This window comes from Lotus japonicus, chromosome 5 (assembly GCF_012489685.1).
Source record: "Lotus japonicus ecotype B-129 chromosome 5, LjGifu_v1.2".
Lineage (NCBI taxonomy): Eukaryota > Viridiplantae > Streptophyta > Magnoliopsida > Fabales > Fabaceae > Lotus > Lotus japonicus.
Window position 1 is genome coordinate 63336103 of NC_080045.1, and position 18535 is coordinate 63354637.

At 36.0% G+C, this 18535-nt stretch overlaps 3 protein-coding genes and 1 long non-coding RNA gene across 4 annotated transcripts; 2 read left to right on the plus strand and 2 right to left on the minus strand.

Annotated features, from left to right (window-relative positions):
- Positions 1-3312: 3312 nt before the first annotated feature.
- LOC130720700 (phosphoribosylformylglycinamidine cyclo-ligase, chloroplastic/mitochondrial-like) lies at positions 3313-6283 on the minus strand. The gene is made up of 8 exons (XM_057571384.1): positions 5798-6283; positions 5626-5720; positions 5424-5525; positions 5264-5323; positions 4306-4478; positions 4117-4219; positions 3847-4005; positions 3313-3741 (listed from the first exon to the last, which is right to left on the minus strand). The coding sequence occupies exons 1-8, from the start codon at positions 6105-6107 to the stop codon at positions 3571-3573; spliced, it is 1173 nt and encodes a 390-aa protein (XP_057427367.1). The 5' UTR covers positions 6108-6283; the 3' UTR covers positions 3313-3570.
- A 1018-nt stretch (positions 6284-7301) lies between these two features.
- LOC130720831 (uncharacterized) lies at positions 7302-8902 on the plus strand. The gene is made up of 3 exons (XR_009013247.1): positions 7302-7473; positions 7584-7673; positions 8667-8902. It is a non-coding gene; the product is annotated as an uncharacterized LOC130720831 (long non-coding RNA).
- Positions 8903-13862: 4960 nt separating this feature from the next.
- On the plus strand, positions 13863-16050 carry LOC130720714 (sugar transport protein 13-like). The gene is made up of 5 exons (XM_057571401.1): positions 13863-14041; positions 14149-14471; positions 14571-14695; positions 14832-15123; positions 15218-16050. Exons 1-5 carry the CDS (start codon positions 13909-13911, stop codon positions 15845-15847), a joined length of 1503 nt encoding a protein of 500 aa, XP_057427384.1. The 5' UTR covers positions 13863-13908; the 3' UTR covers positions 15848-16050.
- A 266-nt stretch (positions 16051-16316) lies between these two features.
- Positions 16317-17072, minus strand: LOC130719967 (uncharacterized). Its single transcript, XM_057570555.1, has one exon. It carries the CDS (start codon positions 17070-17072, stop codon positions 16317-16319), a length of 756 nt encoding a protein of 251 aa, XP_057426538.1.
- Positions 17073-18535: the final 1463 nt, after the last annotated feature.

The window sequence follows — 18535 nt, forward strand, 5'->3', positions numbered from 1 at the left end:
CGTCACCCTCCATCTCACCACTCATGTGAATCCGCCTTTTAGCCTTTTTCATCAGCTTCACCTCCACGTGTCCACCTCCATCTTTGGTACAATATCTTTTATATTTAATTATCCTCAATCAATGCGTGCAAATTTGTTCTACTAGGAACTTCTTGCTATTTATTTATTCCTTTTTACCAAAAAGGTGACAGGTTGTATCCGGTAGCCGGGAAATTGTTAAAAGGAAAGATCAAAATCTCAATCTCAAAATCAAACATGAAACAACACCACCATCACAAGGAATCATATCGTTCCCACCGGTCAAATTCATTATTTCGGTTCCACGTTTACCCTTTCTATATTTTAATTTTTTCTATGTACACCGGTAAACAGGAGTACTATATAATTTTCAGAATGGACTAGACTGGTGGGCCCGCTGGGAATATATAAATAAACAATCTTCCAGAAAAAAGAAACCATTTCTGCTCTACGGACCAGATCGTCTTGTTATCAGCAACACGAGTTTTCCCAGCGTCGGATCTGTCCTACGTGGCAGTAGCATTCATTAAAAAAACAAGCAGATTCCAATGGACGAGCGAGTCCGACATGGCACCTAAACCTAGAGGTTCGGGCTCGTACGTCTTCAGAGCAAAATCTCACCGTCGAAGCTTGAAACTGTGTGATGATTGGACGGCTAAGATGAGCGCCGAAGCGAGAGTAACTCGCAATCACGGTCACGGAACTTCCAAGGAGAGTGGGCCCCGCAATAGCTGCCGATCTAGAAATTATTTTCTTCACCTCTGGCCTAATTGTCACGTTCGCGAGATGTGGTAGCTTCGTGACATACAAATGGGTCCCACCATTATAAAATTTCATAAATATATTAATGAGCTTATCTAATCTAATCTAATCTAATCTAATCTAATGGAGTATAAATAAATAAATCTAGCCGCGGTCAAAATGTACACGGCAGTTAAAAAACCAATTACTTTACTAATTAAGTAGTATAATTAATGATGGGGCACAGCAAAACCAAACAGGTTTCCCACATGCACCACGCGCCGGCGATATTAATTTGGTTGGACAGAGTGGCAAGTGGTCTTGGCACGTGGCAAAGAAAGAGTGAGACACGTGGCGTTGGATATTGGTGTTCGTTACAGTTCTCTACTACGCTTTTGAGCAGGTAAATATCTTTTTTTTCTGAACATAATTAAGTGTGAAAGATAGACTCACTTTGGGGTTTTTGAGTGACTGGTTTTAACTTGAAAAGGCAAAGCTGATTTATTTATTATTTTTTCAAAGGCTTAAAAAAGAAATATAATATCAGCGTGGAATCCGGAGAAAGTGTTGGGAAAGGGAAAAAAGGAATTGTATTTATTTCGAGAAAGGGTAATAAAATAAAATGATGTAATAAATGAAATGAAACGAAATCAAATTTGATAAGGCACAGCCGAGTGGAGTTATCTGATAAAATATTATTATTATATTATATCTTGGAGTAAGTGTGCCACGTCATAACGGGCCCACTTGGAAATGTAGACCTATATTAATAGGTTGTCGTGTTGCGGGGCGCTTTCATTCTCCCTCGCTCACTCGCTGTCGTGAAGACCCACGCTTTTGCCACGTACACACTCAGACTGCCACGTCATTAAGCCTATGTGGCTTGGTCTGTGACGGGAAGAAAAAACCCTAGCCGTCACCACAGCGTCACTCACTTCACTTCCTTCCTTTCTTACGCTATTTTCCTTTTTCTAATTTGGTTATTAATTTAGTATTATACTTTAGTAACTCACTCACTCACTTCCCATTAATCATTTAATTATTTCTTTTTAAGTTAGTGCTAAGTCCTTTTCAAAGTTCCTATATATTCCACACAAAAAAACCTTCCAATTACCTCCTTCAATGTCTTTTGAAAATTGTTCTGCACTTACTTACGAGGCATATTTCCAATTCATGTTTCCTCTTGTAAAAAATAAAAATAAAAATCCAATTCATAATAACATCATTACATAAAGTAGACTTAATAAACCGCAATGCTATTACCTATTGCGATTGTTTTTTAGTGGAGAATACAGTAGTTTAAATCGCGATTTAAATCGCTAAATCGAACAATTTCACGATTTAAGAACACCTTCTGATTTATTAGAATCATAATACTATTACCTATTTGCGATTGTTTTCCTTGTTGGTGGAGGTAGTTAAAATTGCGATTTAAATCGCTAAATCGAACAATTTTACGATTTAAGATTTAATTACAAGTAAAATTGCTTGTGAATTGCGATTTTGTTGGGTTCGCTAATTTATGGGTTCAACTCATTCCCAAATCGTGACCGGGTTCCTTTTTCTAAAACCCTAAGGTTCTCATTTCATGCAAACACTGCAATTGCCTCCATTGAAGTCAAACAAACTTCACCCCCCAAACAACCACCATCAACAACTACTCCTCAAACGATAAAGACCACATTGACAACGATGGCGACAAAGGCAAACAACTTATCTATGTTTGGTTGTTTACTCTCTGCTACTAGTATTTAGTTCCCTATTTTTCCTATGTTCTTCAATCCTTGATTTTAATTTTGCTAACTATATAAGAGAGGGTTTGTATCAAGCTATTTCTAGGTTTTTCTACAATAAGATACCATTTGATTTGGTAATAGGTGAAGAGTTTTTTATTATGTGTTAGTTAATTTCCTAACATGGTCAAGGATTCAAGCCCTTGTTCTATCATGAGAACAAACTCCGATTTTTTAAGCAAGTGTTTAAGTTGATTGTGGAGGTTATTGAAGCCATAAAGTTGTTTGGAGGAAAGTTGGTGGCCCTTTATTGACTGATGAGTGGGCTGACAAGAGGGGAGAATAATTTTGAAGTTCTGGGTGAATAGTCCTAAAGGAACAACAATGTGTTTTGAAGTCCATTGGTGCATCCACATACCCAACACAACATATATCATCTTTAAAATGCTTGATGAAGTGATGGAAAATGTTGGTGAGTAGAATTGCGTTCAAGTTGTGACAGACGATGCAACCAATTACATAGCTATCAGAGAGATGTTGATGGGGAAAATGAAGAAGTTGTATTGGATGCCTTGTGTAGCTTATAGTGTTGATCTTGTGTTAGAAGATTTTGAGAAAAATGTGTTCATTCACAAAGAGACAATTCCAAAGGGGAGAAAGATCGCAACCTATGTCTATTCAATAACACTTCTGTAATTCGCTTGTTTCAAAAACACACCAACGGGGGAGACTTGGTAAGGCCGGACATTAATCCAATTCTTATTTAACTTTAGGATACCTTCATGAGAATAATGCTACAAATTCTTCCAAACAATAAATAAGTGGAAATAATGTAACATTTTTATAATTTTTTTACTAAAAATGTATAAATCAAAATGAGGGAAAGGTCCACCTCAATTTTACATCAAAACAAAATTTTCACTGGCATTTCGGCTACAAGCCCATCCTCAGTTTTTGCAAGTTTCATAATATTCATGTATGAAAAGCAATTACATTCCGATCAAACCAACCATCCAAATCTCGTTAAAAATTTCCATCAATGTACCAGAAAGTTACAACATGATTGAATAAACCAAAATTAACCATGGATCACTCCCTTGCCGCTTATAACTTCACCAATGCGGTATGCTTTTTCTGTATCACCTCTGTTCTCAAGTATTCTATTAGCTGCCTCTGGACTTACTACCAGGACCATACCTATACCCATATTAAAGGTCCGTCTCATTTCAGAGTCTTCTATCTTCCCAGCCTAATGTGAGAGGTCATCAATATAGAATTATACTATAATTGTTGATGAAAAAATTCATAAACAACTTATAAAAATTTAAGGGAAAGCGATTGAAACATGTCTTACCTCCTGAAGCCACTTGAACACTGTAGGCACTTCCCATGAGTCTTTGTATATAAGAGCACCGAGGCCTTCTGGAAAAACTCGGGGTATGTTATCTGTGAAACCACCACCTGTGATGTGGGCTATTCCCTTCACCCCTCCCTTGCTAACTAAGTCAAGCACCTAATTTGAGAAGAAAAGAGATGTCTTCAAGATCAAAGCCGGAGGAAATTTTGAATAAAAATTGGAAGAAAAATAAAACAGTAAATTATGTAACAAAGAATGATGAATGACCTGTTCAACATAAATAGCAGTTGGGGCCATCAAAGCTTCACCAATTGTAATATCGCCACCAGGAAGTTTATCTTTCAATGAAAGCCCACTTTGAGCAAGGACACTGTTAAGATATATTGTTACATTTCAGTTCAGGAACTAACAATTTTAACAAAACTGATAGATTCTACTACTCAAGTCAAAACCAACCTTCTTACAAGTGAGAAACCATTAGAGTGAACTCCACTAGATGGCAGACCAATAATAATGTCACCAGCAGCAATGTTCTTGCCATTAATTACAGAATCTTGCTTAACAATGCCAACAGCACATCCACTTAGATCATACTCACCTTCTTTATAGAGACCAGGCATCTCTGCAGTCTGGAAGTGTGTAAAAATAACAAAGTGAGAAATGAGAAAAAACACATTATCTCTTTATCCCCAATTATATTAGTAGGTGGCTGAGTATATTAGTGAGAAATATAATTTATTTATCATGGTAGAGATTGGCTACAATAGACTCATGTGTTTAATCTATTCGGTGACAATGAAAGATTCCAACAATCTAATACTGATTGAATAAATAATGTCAACCTGAATAAATCTAGATGCAAGAATCCATACACCATTCACACCTGCACAAGATGACAGGCGGATCTCTAGACGATATTTGGAGAAATGGAATAAATCAAAGAGGAAGCAACTGAACATTATGCATTATCCCAACAAGCAGTTAAGCTACATGAATCCACAATTGCCATGAGACAAACCAATTTTTCCATAAAACCATTTAGAAAAATCTCTTCTTCACTAGTTCATCTTTTTCACTATATTTTCTTAGGTCTTCTTCTAACAGTATCAACATTTCCTCAACGAAGCCTGTGCCTTTTATTAGTCTTCTCATCAGACCAAATCATCACTCAATTTCAGATACAAATTGTTCCTGACCTTATCTTTTCTTGTACATATCCAATCATCCACCTTAGTCCCCTCAACATCGAAAGCTATCGATAAAACTTTGCAGAAAAAATGATATTTTATGGATGAATGATCCAGTTACTTCATAGTGTCTAACATGAACTGATAAGATCATGTGTTGGCAATACTAGCACATGAACTAAAGTAGATACTGAGATTAAAAAAAAGGCTACAAAATATTTCAATACCTCTCCTCCTAAAAGTACGCAATCAGATTGCTTACAACCATCAACAATGCCTTTGATAACCTGAACAATAAAAAATTAAACAAGGAGAGAAGCATGAATAAGCCTTCTTTTACCAATACACCGAAAGCTCAAACCAAAACACCAAATCCACATCCATTACCTGCTCAGCAACATCCACATCAAGGTGGCCAGTGGCAAAGTAATCAAGGAAAAACAAAGGCTTTGCCCCGGAAGTAACAATGTCATTGACACTCATTGCAACCTAAACAGAAACAACAACACTCAAAACTCAAAATCCAAACACAAAAAAAGCTCCAAAATTCAAAAATAAAAAATAAAAATCAGTTTCCACAATGTCTTACCAGATCAATCCCAATAGTGTCATGAATGCCAGTCTCAAAGGCAAGCATCACCTTCGTTCCAACACCGTCGGTACCGGCAACAAGGTACGAATCACCTGCTCAATAACAAGCTCAATCCAAACACAACTAGAAGCAGGAACAAAGCACGAGTGAAGATGAACAAAAAGTGTACCCAGAGGGAATAAACCACCAAAGCCTCCAATCCCTGGCGCCATCTTCGCTATTCTTCGGACGAGCTCAGAACCGGCGTCGATGTCAACGCCGGCGTCCCTGTACGTCAGACCTTTACCCTCAGCTCCAGCAACCACCGCGTTCTTGTCTCTCCTCGACGTCGACATTGATAATACGCCGCCGGTGTAACCACCGGTTGGACAGCGTAAACCGCGGCTGCTTATGGAGGAGCAGTTGGAATTGGTAGAGTTAGGTTTCGGTGACGGTACTGCAAGGTAACGCGATAGCTCTGTGCAAGCTCCTAAGTTCATTGCTGAGAGTAGTGAAAGAACAGAGAGAGAAGGGCGGCGCCGGTGCCGGAGATGGAAAATGCGGCGGCGGCGAGTGGAGACCGGCGAAAATGCGCGCCCTAAGGTTTGCGTTTATCGAACGGAGAAAGATTTCACTGTGTATGCGGCGTATGAAAGAGGAAAATGATAAAAACAAAAAAAATGTCTCTAAAACAATAAGTTTTAAATACTAACATTTTATTGAGCATAAGTTTTTAAAAGTGTAATTTATGATTAATCAGTTAACATCTTTCAATAAGATGGTCAGTAACTTAGTATGTAAGGGGCCAAGTTGGGGTTGTCTCGCTCATTCCTTGGTTGGTAGCCTCTTTATAGGTCACTCCTTCGACCCTCTACCTTCTTGCGTTCAGGCAACCTGATCATCACACCGGTCGACGCCATTAATGAACCGTTATGTGAGTTCATAGGTCCCTTGTAATTAAGTCGTTCATGTTCCTCATTAAGGCTCCTAACAATCAATCCCTCATCAGACCTTTCACCTTTGTAGGTCGTTGTCGTTACTTCATACCATCAAATCAGGCGTTTTGGGCTAATAAATGGTATAGGTCTAGCTTACACGGGCGATCACAATCAATCTAACCCGAACCAAACACATTTTGGTGGGTTGAATTTGGTCATTAAATCGGTTGAATTTTTTTTTATTACACGCAATCATCATTTGTTCGAGTATCACGTTTGGGCATTAAGATTCGAGGAACTCGAACCAACTCAATGCCATGTAAGTAAAAACATTTTCTCACTTAGTATTAACTTTAATGAGTGTATCTATAATCTATAATCTATCTATCTATCTATAATCTATAATCTATCTATAATCTATATCTATCTATAATCTATCTATCTATAATCTATAATCTATAATCTATATAAAGGAGAAGCTTTTGGGAGCTTTGATGGTAAATTAGTAATTTAATAAATTAGTGTACATGAACTAGAGATTGTCCATGGTTATTTTAGTAAATTTCAACTGAAATGATCAGGAATGCAATATGGGTCGTTCATATCTTTTAATCTTGACCGTATGTTGTTTTTGTAGTGCGGAATCGTTTATATTCCTCACAGCGTTCAGACTGTTTATTTCCCTTATGTTCCACACTTCCACTATATGAGCATTCAATTTTGAAGCATCAGGTCATCACTTAGTCATAACTTATTTGGAATTTGAAGCATCAGTTTGATTTCTCACACTATTTTATAACTCATAGTCACCTCATCTTCTAAACTGATCCATCTAGAAACCTTTCAACTCATGAAACTTTTCCTATATATTCATTGCCATGTAGGTGTTCCCCTTGCAATTGCCGGATTCTAGGCTTATGGGAACCAGGTAAACACTCCTCTTTGCAGAATTGTTAATTAGTCTAAACATTCCATATGATTTTGATAAATGATAACCAGGTTCCACTTACATATGTATACCCTGTTTCATGTATTTAGCCATTAAAAAACCTCCAGCAAGCAACTGGTGCAATACATTGTGCAACTATTGGCAAACGATTTAGGAATGATTTCATGTTTTCAGTTGAGGTACTGATTTGAGTTTAAATATTTTTATGTAGTTTTTTATATGAAAATGTTAGGGGTATGTGGCTAAGTGATTTTGATGCACACTGGATTGTGCTTCACATTGCATCTGAATGTTCATGCGAGAGAATTGTTGAGGTGGGCTTAGTTGGAGTAGGAAGATTGTTCTCTTATATGAAGTAAGCTCCCAAAGTCTGCATATTTATCTGTCTTGGTTTAATTTGTATAGAACTATTTTAGTTCGTTTTCATTATATGCTTCATTTTGTCTATATGAAAGTCAGTGTTGAATGCATTGTGTTTTTGGGAGCACCCTTTTGTGTCCTGAAAGAATTTTACCATAATTAACAGCTTTAGTGAAATGGATCACATTTTTTGGCTGTTTTGAGAAACACTGTTTGGGAAATGGTATATCTAAGAGACACTTTTTTTGGAATTTTAAATGGCAACATCTAATCTGTAATTAAAATTTTTCATTGCCTTCTTTGTGTAGCCCCTGCTGTCATATCATATATACGCTTGACTCATTGTGTATGGAGTTGCAGCACCAAAATAAAATGTTTTTTTGGCAGGGGCTAAAATAAAATGTTGATGGCATATTTCTATTGCAGCACTCCATCTGAAACTTGTTAAATGAAGAAAAGGACCAGTGTATAAATTCTATAGAAAGCTGAGGACCTTGTTGTAATAACTAGTAGTTAGTTACTTTACTATAAATATAAGTTTGTTATGTTAGTTTTGACATTGATTGTAACAAACTATCAGATTGAGAAATCTATCAAAAGCTTCGAGCTAGCTTTTGTGGTTGAGTATAGGCCTCCCAATTTCTAATATGTTTATTTCTGGCTATTGCTTTTATCTTGGTAGATCCTTAATTTCATGGAAGGCAAAGAAACAACCTACAGTATCACGATCTTCTAGTGAAGCTGAGTATCGAGCTCTTGCCTATGCTACATGTGAGCTTCAATGGTTATTGTTTCTTTTACATGATTTGCAGATTCCATGTGAGAAAACCCCTGTTTTATTTTGTGATAATCAAAGTGCACTTCACATTGCTGCTAATCCAGTGTTTCATGAACGCACAAAACATTTGGAGATTGATTGCCATATTGTTAGAGAGAAATTGCAAACTGGTGTGCTCAAATTACTGCCTATACCTACTGCATTACAGGTTGCTGATGTGTTTACCAAGGCTTTGCAGCCCCGGATTTTTCAAGGTTTTATTAGCAAGCTTGCTCTTATTGACATATTTCGCCCATCAGTTTGAGGGAGGCTGTTAAATGAAGAAAAGGACCAGTGTATAAATTCTATAGAAAGCTGAGGACCTTGTTGTAATAACTAGTAGTTAGTTACTTTACTATAAATATAAGTTTGTTATGTTAGTTTTGACATTGATTGTAACAAACTATCAGATTGAGAAATCTATCAAAAGCTTCGAGCTAGCTTTTGTGGTTGAGTATAGGCCTCCCAATTTCTAATAAAACTAATTGTGTAAAGTGTAGTATTTTCAAATGTGAGATGCCACAAAATATTTTGTCTTTGATGCATGCAGAAAAAAATTACATTTTATGTACGAAAAGTGTTCTGTTATTAACTATGCAACCGAATCAATGCAACCAATCCCCCTCCCATGTAAGCTGAAATTTATTAGATAGAAAATATGATAGTTTGACAAGGTCCTAAACAAGATCACACTTCTATGAAAGCAAATATTGAACCCTACTGAAACTGCCGTATTTGTTGGGCAATGATAAAGCTTTTCATCTTTGGGCTATGGTTTGTCTTTTAGGTAACTTTTTTGTACCCAACTTGGTGAATCAGAACTATATCATTAGATGAACACGGTATCATTGATAAGGGGAAAAGATACAATTTTGAAAGAGTTATTACAAACACTTTGTTTTTTAATAGTCTTGGTCCTTGAATTTTCATAAACATGCAGCTTGAATTTCTATTGTAGTTGAAGAAGACTCATTGAGGAAAGGATTGAATAGGTGGCTCCTGAAGCTTGCTGAATTTTCTATATGCTTAGCAAAGTTTCTATATGGGTAGTTGGAGGAACTCATGCTCACCTTTAATCAACTTATCTTTCGGCCTACATGCATTAGCTTTAGGATTTGGACTATATAAATTTGGATTCGTTTGCATGTTGATATAATATAACTTACCATGTGCTTCTCAGCTCTCTGGAAAGACAGGGGGCATATCACTTATATATGATATCCATAGGTTTTATAAGAAACCAAGAGGGCTATGCTATGCATAGATTTTCTACACAAGCTTTTGCAAAATTCCCACTCTATTTTTATCTTTAAAATTGATTATGAACTATAATTTTATAAATAATAGATCTTGACAGGTCAGAGGTCAGAGCTAAACAAGACAGTTCCTTTGGAGCACTTACTAAATGATCATCGGGAAGAGACAGTCTGCATGAGTTAGAAGCTTATGCCTTCAAAATTTTCTCACACAACATGTGAGCTTAGATGAAAGATACTATATGTTCTTCTATTTTTAACAACTATAATTCTCTCCTCCTACTATTATTCGACTACCAATATGTCAAATTACTAAAGTGGAGTTTTTTTTTTTTCGAAATAGCAAAATATTATTAATGAAAGGAAACCATGAGACCAACCTTCTCAAGTAGGCAAGGATAGAATGCAAAAGAAAATAAAAGCACAAACGCAAAGGGGCACACCAAGCAAAAGAACGACCAAGCACAGAAGAGGAAAGAGTGGCGCAACATCCACCCCCAGCAGGATTAAGCTGACCCAGGATTAAGCACACCATGGAGTTTATTTTTATACATGAAGGAAATAAAAACAACATTATTTAAAGTTGAAACTTAAGATAACACTTGCAATTAGGGGTAGAAATGGGTTGGGCTAGGCTAGGCTTTGTGAGGCCTAGGCCTGACCTGCAATCGAAACTCACGGCCCAAGCCTTAGCTCGTGGTTTTTCGTAGGCCAAATTTTAAGGTTTGGTCTTCTAGGAGGCCTAGCCTGGCCTACGAACCTGTTTGAAAGCCTACTTACCTAAAAAAATCCTCTTAAAGAGGCTAATAGGCCTTGGGGTGGTCGTGCGAGGTAGTCGGTGGCGGACGACGAGTGGCGGGCTAGCGGCGGTTGCTTCAAGCCTTGAGGAGAGCAGCCGCTAGGTGAGAGGCTGAAAGAGTTAGAGTTAACAGAGTGAAAGCAAAAGGAGAGAACGTTTCTAATTTAGGTTTTCATCTTAGGATTTCTTCTTTTTTAAGTTTTTGTATTTTTGTATTTTTTAGACATGATATTAAATTTATTAATATATATTTTTTGGTTACAATTAAATTTCTTTAATATATTAATAAATATATTTATTAAATTTTCAAAAAAAAATGATAAATGGGTCGGCTTATCAGGCCTAATAGGCTTATTTTGTAAGTCTAGGCCTAACTTTTTTTAGCTAATCTAGCTTTTTAAAAAGTCTTAGCTTGATCTTTTTACGAAATAAGTCTGGCCTAGGTCGTAGGCCCCCGATGAGCCGCTCACCCATTTCCACCTCTACTTGCAATAAATTTAAAACTTAACACTTGGAATAAATTTTTGTATTAAGATTTAATAGTGACATACGACTAATAGAGAAAGAAACGTGTGACATGATAGGTAGAATAGTGAAATTGATATGAAAGAAATGGTGGTGTGAATTCATTAAAATTGAAACCTTTATTTGTATGTTTTTTTAAAGGAAGGTAAGTATGTTATATATATGAAGCGGATGTGCTTTGTTCTGTCAACTATATAATGTTTATAATGTGCAGATTGAGAATGATTCAACTCTTGCAATAGGGTGGGTGATAGTAGTGACTAAGGGGCCTTGGAAGTCTTTGTTTCAAAAAAAACTTTTTGGGGACCAAAAGCTATGAAAAAATTCTCAGGACCAATTTAGATGTATCTGTTTAAGTTAGAGACTAAAAGCATATCAATCCTAAAAAGTATAACTCAAAAATCACCTCATTTTCCTTTTATATTTTTCGCTCTTATATTTTTTTCCATCTCATATTCTTTGTAGCGTTCTCTAGAGTAACAAATCGTACAGAACTATAAAAGCTATTTGCGACAATGATTACAACAACTCTCACTATTTCAAAAGTAGTTTATGTGGATGTTTTCCGAAATGTCATATAAGAAGGATTTTTTAATACAAATAAAAAATATAAAAATTTTTTTATCAAATTATTCTAATAATAATTCTTTAATGTTAATTTCTTTTTCAGAAATATCTTACAACAATCACATTTGTAAATTGTGTACTCTAAGTAGTATTGTATTGAATTTTCCAAATGATAAAATGACTTATTTTATAATTCTATAAAAAAATCAAATAATTTCACCTCATTATACTATTTATTATCTTTTTCATTTTTGTTTTCTTTAAAATACATTTCTTTAGTTTTCCAATGCACCAAAAAATAAATATAACTTTCTTTTTCATTTATTTTAGTTAATTAATTAGGAATAATTTGATAATTTCAGTTTCTTTGGTTTCTTTCTCAATGTAATTATTCCACTTATAAAAATTTAATGTAATTTCATATGCCTTTTACAGCTCATATATGTTTCATCAACTCTCAGCAATAAACTATTAAATTATTATAAAAAAATTAAATAATGCAACATTCTAATAAAAAATGACACAAAAAATTAATATAAATATTACGCTACTACAAAAAAAAGTCAGACACATGCATCACACAATAAAACCATGTGTAAATTTATGTTTTTTTCATATCTAAAATTAATTTTAGGTTATAAACTATCTTTTAATAAATGTAACAAATAATAAACAAAAACGTATATTTCTCCGTGCAACGCACGGGTAAAAAATACTAGTTCAACCTAAGAAAGTGAGTAATCTATTAAACAAATATGTTCGGGGACTAAAAATTATGAATTTTTTTTATAGGGAATATAAGTTAAGGAAAAATAACATATTTAACCATATTAAACTTTAAACTTTAATGGATATGCATATTTAGTGTAAACCAGTTTTACATTGATGACAAATCACAACATGACATGTAGAAAAAATAATAACCTTCGCTTTAAACTTTAATTAAAATAAAAATATAATTTTTAAGTTGGCAAAAGTCACTCTTTTTTGGTACATCAGAAGCCGAAAGGTTAAATTGAACCCGCCAGAGAATGATTATGAGACCTTCCCCTCCTCACTCTATATGTCACTCAACTCTTACTACTTGAACTATCATCTGAGAATTGACAAAACTCAATTGAATGTCTGATTAAACAAAATTCTACACCTTTAATCCTAGATTTTATCTATTCTTTTTCAATTTTCAATATAAATTACATTTCAAAAAATAATGTATTACAAATTTCTATTTAATTATTAAATATATTTTTTCTGTGGACAAGATAAAATGCTAGTTAATTTCTTTCTAGATGAAACATCTAATTAAAATCTCTCCCCACGGTTACTCCTTTTATTATCTCTTTTAAACGAAACAGTTGTACAACTTAAAATCCTCCCCCACCATTCAAAGAGTAACCCAAAATTTGAGAGTGAAAAACGATAAACTTTCCTTGTATCAAGCACTCCAAGAGGATTTTAGTCAATTGTGCTTATCCGCTAGCTAGAAATTGAATGAAAAATAAACCGATAGTAATAATTTGAACCACATGATTGGCTTTCACACTTGTAGATAGTCATAAAATTTATGTCTCGCCTTAGTTATAGTCCACACACTCAACAGAAATATAGAACCTCTACCATTTAGTTAAGAGATGAAATTTTGAACCTCTACCATTCTATAATCAAATGAACCTTTATCAAATATATCCTGCAAAATTAGATACAGTTAGATATAATTGGTCCACTTTTTATCCACCTACGCATGCACTAATCTAAAATGATTGATCTCTATTCTTGTGGCCTCTACAATCCCTACATTACCGCTTATCTTAATATATTATTAGTAAAATTGCCAACACATACTCTGATCGTGATGGTGACTAGATCCGAACCATTGTTAGTAAAATTTCTTTGGACCTTTTCTTATCTTGAAAATTTTATCTTCATTCAATGTCCTCGTCACCGACACCTTTGAATTCCCGCAAAAAAATGTATGCCATGGATTGAATATGGTAATTGAGGCTAAAATAACCTTTGTTGTAGCTATATATATTCATGCACAAAGCAAAGCGTAGCACAGATCTCTCCAGCAATTTGATAAGTTAGCAATCATGGCGGCCGGAGGATTTTCAACGGCGGCCGGGGAAACCCAATTTGAGGCAAGGATCACATTAACGGTCATAGTATCTTGCATAATGGCCGCCACCGGCGGCCTTATGTTTGGTTATGATGTTGGAATTTCAGGTACACACACGATCATCTCATGTCACATGACACATGAAGCTTGTGTCTATATATTAGTCACACTTTTAATTAAATTAGCATTGTTAATAGCATTTGAACAAATGCAGGTGGTGTGACATCAATGCCCAGTTTTTTGCAAAGGTTCTTCCCAGAAGTATACATAAGGACACAGCAACATGGGGAAGAAAGCAACTACTGCAAATATGACAATCAAAACCTTCAGTTGTTCACATCCTCTCTCTACCTTGCAGCTTTGGTAGCCGCCATGGTAGCCTCCACGATCACAAGAAAGCTAGGCCGCAAGCTAACTATGTTGATTGCTGGGGTTTTCTTCATTGTTGGCACAGTCTTGAATGCGTTGGCAAATAGCCTTATCATCCTCATTATTGGCAGGATCATACTGGGTTTCGGTGTTGGTTTCGCAAATCAGGTCCTTATAAATTGTTTTGTGTACAATGAATTTCAGACATTGTTTTTTCATTCCTTTAACATGTTTCTGATTCATGATTAATTCTGTTTTTCACAACAGGCTGTGCCAGTGTTTCTTTCTGAGATTGCTCCCACCAGAATTCGTGGTGCACTCAACATTCTCTTCCAGTTGAATGTCACCATTGGAATTCTCATTGCAAACCTTGTTAACTGGTTTGTTGCAAAGTAAGTTTAATTGGTGTAAAGATTTATGTTTGATTTTTTAAAAAATAAACCAAATCATAATGAGCGTTATTTTGATTGTTCAATTAAGTTTTTTTTGAATAGATTGTAATTAATGTATGTGTGAATTGGGAAATAGGATTGAAGGTGGATATGGGTGGAGAATATCACTAGCTTTGGCTGGGGTTCCTGCACTTATGCTAACATTGGGGGCCCTCATAGTGGATGACACTCCCAACAGTCTTATTGAAAGGGGTAGAGAAGATGAAGGGAAGGCTGTACTTAAGAAGATTCGTGGTGTGGAAAATGTTGATCCAGAGTTTGAGGATATCCTCAGAGCCAGTAAAGTGGCTAAAGAGGTCAAGAGTCCCTTCAGAGACCTTCTCAAGCGTCACAACCGTCCTCCACTAGTCATCGCTGTCATGATGCAAGTAAGTTCTCTTAGCAATCTTTCTACAATTGATTATGAAGTCATGACTCACGAGTAATTATTGAGAAATTGATTTTAATTTTCATTGTGAATAGATCTTCCAACAATTCACCGGAATCAACGCGATCATGTTCTACGCCCCGGTGTTGTTCAACACTCTTGGATTCAAAAGTGATGCTTCTTTGTACTCAGCTGTGATCACAGGAGCAGTGAATGTCCTCTCCACATTGGTATCCGTCTATTGTGTGGACAAAGCAGGGAGAAGGATTCTGCTATTGGAAGCATGTGCCCAAATGTTTCTCTCTCAGATGGTGATTGCTATAGTGCTCGGAGTGAAAGTGGGAGATTACTCAAACAGTTTAGGAAAGGGTTTTGCTGTCTTGGTGGTGATAATGGTGTGCACATTTGTGTCGTCTTTCGCGTGGTCATGGGGACCACTCGGGTGGTTGATTCCCAGTGAGACTTTTCCCCTCGAGACTCGATCTGCTGGGCAGAGTATTACCGTGTTCGTCAACATGCTTTGCACCTTCATCATTGCTCAGGCTTTCTTGTCCATGATGTGCCACATGAAGTTTGGAATTTTCTTGTTTTTCTCTGCCTGGGTGGTGGTGATGGGTTTGTTCACAATGTTCCTCATTCCAGAGACAAAGAATGTCCCCATTGAAGACATGAATGAGAAAGTCTGGAGTCAGCATTGGTTCTGGAAGACTTATATGGATGATTAGATTCAAAGACCATATGCATTTGGAAGTTCATAACTATGAATTTCCCATTGTAATTACTCTTTTTGGCACACATCTCACTCTCATCCAACAATGTCCATATTAGCGTTACAAAATTGTAAAGTGTTAATTGTTTAACACTCCAATTTTGCATATCTATTTTTGATGTACATCACATGATTCACATCTCATTTCCATTTTCTTTCTTTCTGCTCTTATATCTCAATTAAATTCTTTTCAAATCATATATCATCTCTTATATTTGTAAGTACAAGTGTGAACAAAATTCTATAGATGTATTTTATACCTTTTCCTAGGTGTAATTATATATAAATGAAACACTCTTACTTGTATATTCTTTTATTTCTGAGTAAACTGTTGTGGTTTGCAATGTTTTACTAGTACATTGTAGCGTGTGGAATCGTTATACTGGGAATTGTTTTTTTTTTTTGAGAGTATAAGGTCCTTGTCATTAATCATGCAAAGTAGCAACATCAAAGGCGAGAATAGCCTCCAAACCCGGAGGGCCATCCTCAATCCAAACATTACAAGGATAAGCAAGAGCATACTTGGCCATAAAATCAGCGGCCATATTCGCCGTACGGCGAGCATGAACAATCTCAAAAGCAATAAAAGAACTAGAAATAGAAATGCAATCCCTCACAATTGAGGCTAAATAAGAGTTATTTCTCCTAATATTACGCCAGGTATTGACCACAATGAGGCTATCTGTCTCGACCAGAACGTGAAGAAAGCCAAGATCAAGAGCCAATTGAAGAGCCCACCGCAAGCTGAGTGCTTCCCCAAGAGCCACCGACAACGATCCTCGATGCTTGCTACAACCTGAAGCCAATAACTGACCCGTCGTGTTTCTCACCACAAACCCGCAACCCATGGTTCTCTCCGCTGCTGCAGCAACATCAACGTTGAGCTTGAAGAACCGTGGGGGTGGAGGCTGCCACCTACCAGGGCCAGGTCCCGCCTGCGCAAGAGCTCCATGTGCGCGGGTTACTGAGTGAGTTGCTGCACCGGTAACCTCGCCATCCAGCCATGCTGCCACCGCCGCAGAGGAGGGTTGTGGAGGAACCATGCAGCACGAGAGAGCCCGCTGCAGAGTCTGGTCTACGGTATAGATTCTGTGTTCAAAAACCAGCTTGTTCCTGCGCTCCCATAGGGCCCAGCCAAGGCACATTATCTGACCCAGCAACCACTCATCCTTCAGCTTCATGATACCCAGCAGCCAGTCCTGGAAATGGAACTCCTCTGGAGGAGGGAAACGTACAGAGAGAGGAGAACTGAACCAGATTCGCGCAGCATCCGGGCAGTAGAAAAGAGCATGAACAATTGTCTCCTCATGGTCACCACAAGCAGGACAAAAAGGATCAGAGACAATTCCCTTTCGAGCTAGAACACCACGGGTAGGAAGGATGTCGTGAGCCACTCTCCACAAGAACTCTTTGCATCGTGGAAATTATACTGGGAATTGTTATTCACAGTTCACTGTTGTATATGCAGTTTGATTAGCTACCCTCAACACGTTGATCTAATCATCTTTAACAAAAAAAATGTTTAGTCAAGCTAGGTCGATACTTGATTGAGAGAAAAAAATGATTTTAGAAAATTAGAAAAAATATTATTTTAAAATTAGTAATTAATTAGTGAAAAGTAATTATTTTAATATAAAAAGTTGATAGTCAATTAAAGTGACATGGACTTAACATGTGTTATTAAAGTTTCATGAATGTTATGAATAAGGACTAAAGTCTATTAATATATAATAAGATGGTGATGGATTTCTCACACTAATTAAATAGAGGTGTCATGTAACCTTTTTCTTTTTAACAAAACACATATGCCCTATACTTATAAAAGCAACTATTTAGACTAAACAAGTTGAAGAATATTTGAAAATAAATACAAATGAGTAGTAGAAACATGCGGCGCCCAATGAATCTGATCCCCAATCTATCAAACTTGTCTAGTTTTTTCCCTTTTTTTAATTAAATTTCAATGAGGGGTGTCTAAACTAAATCAATAAGGGTTTGTTTATACTTTTACTACACTAAACCAATAAGGGTTTTTGGTACATAATCAATAAGGGTTTGTTTATACTTTTACTACACTTAAAAAAATATATGAAAGGAAAAAAATGAGATAAAAGAGTAGGTAAAGAGATTACATGGCAAAAGAGATTGCAATGTCATGACTGATTGTTTAGCAAATATGATTTTCTGTATCCATGATCATGTGTGGGCTGAGGAATAATCCTAGATTGTTGTCCCTTTTGCTTCCAGATGTACTAAATTTTGTTTCTTCTAAATGAAGGATTCAGACTCTAAAAATATGGTTCATTAATGGATTAGTCTTAACATAATAAACTGAAAAATTGCCCAAAAGGATAAATATAAACAAGTTTATAAGCTTTTAAGTGCAATGATGAATGAAATATAGTTAATTAAAACATCACATATTTATTGAAATTATACTAAAATAAAAAATTCATTCATTATATATAAGAGAAGAAAAAGACTTAGGCTCGCTTAGGAGAACTTATTTGAGCTTATCTGATAGCATAAAGGCTTGTGTCAGTGTTTGAGAGAGCTTATGCAAACAACTTATGACCTACCATAAGTTGTTTTGAGTTTATTTTCATAAGCTACTCATGATAGCTTATTTTTTAAAATTAAAATA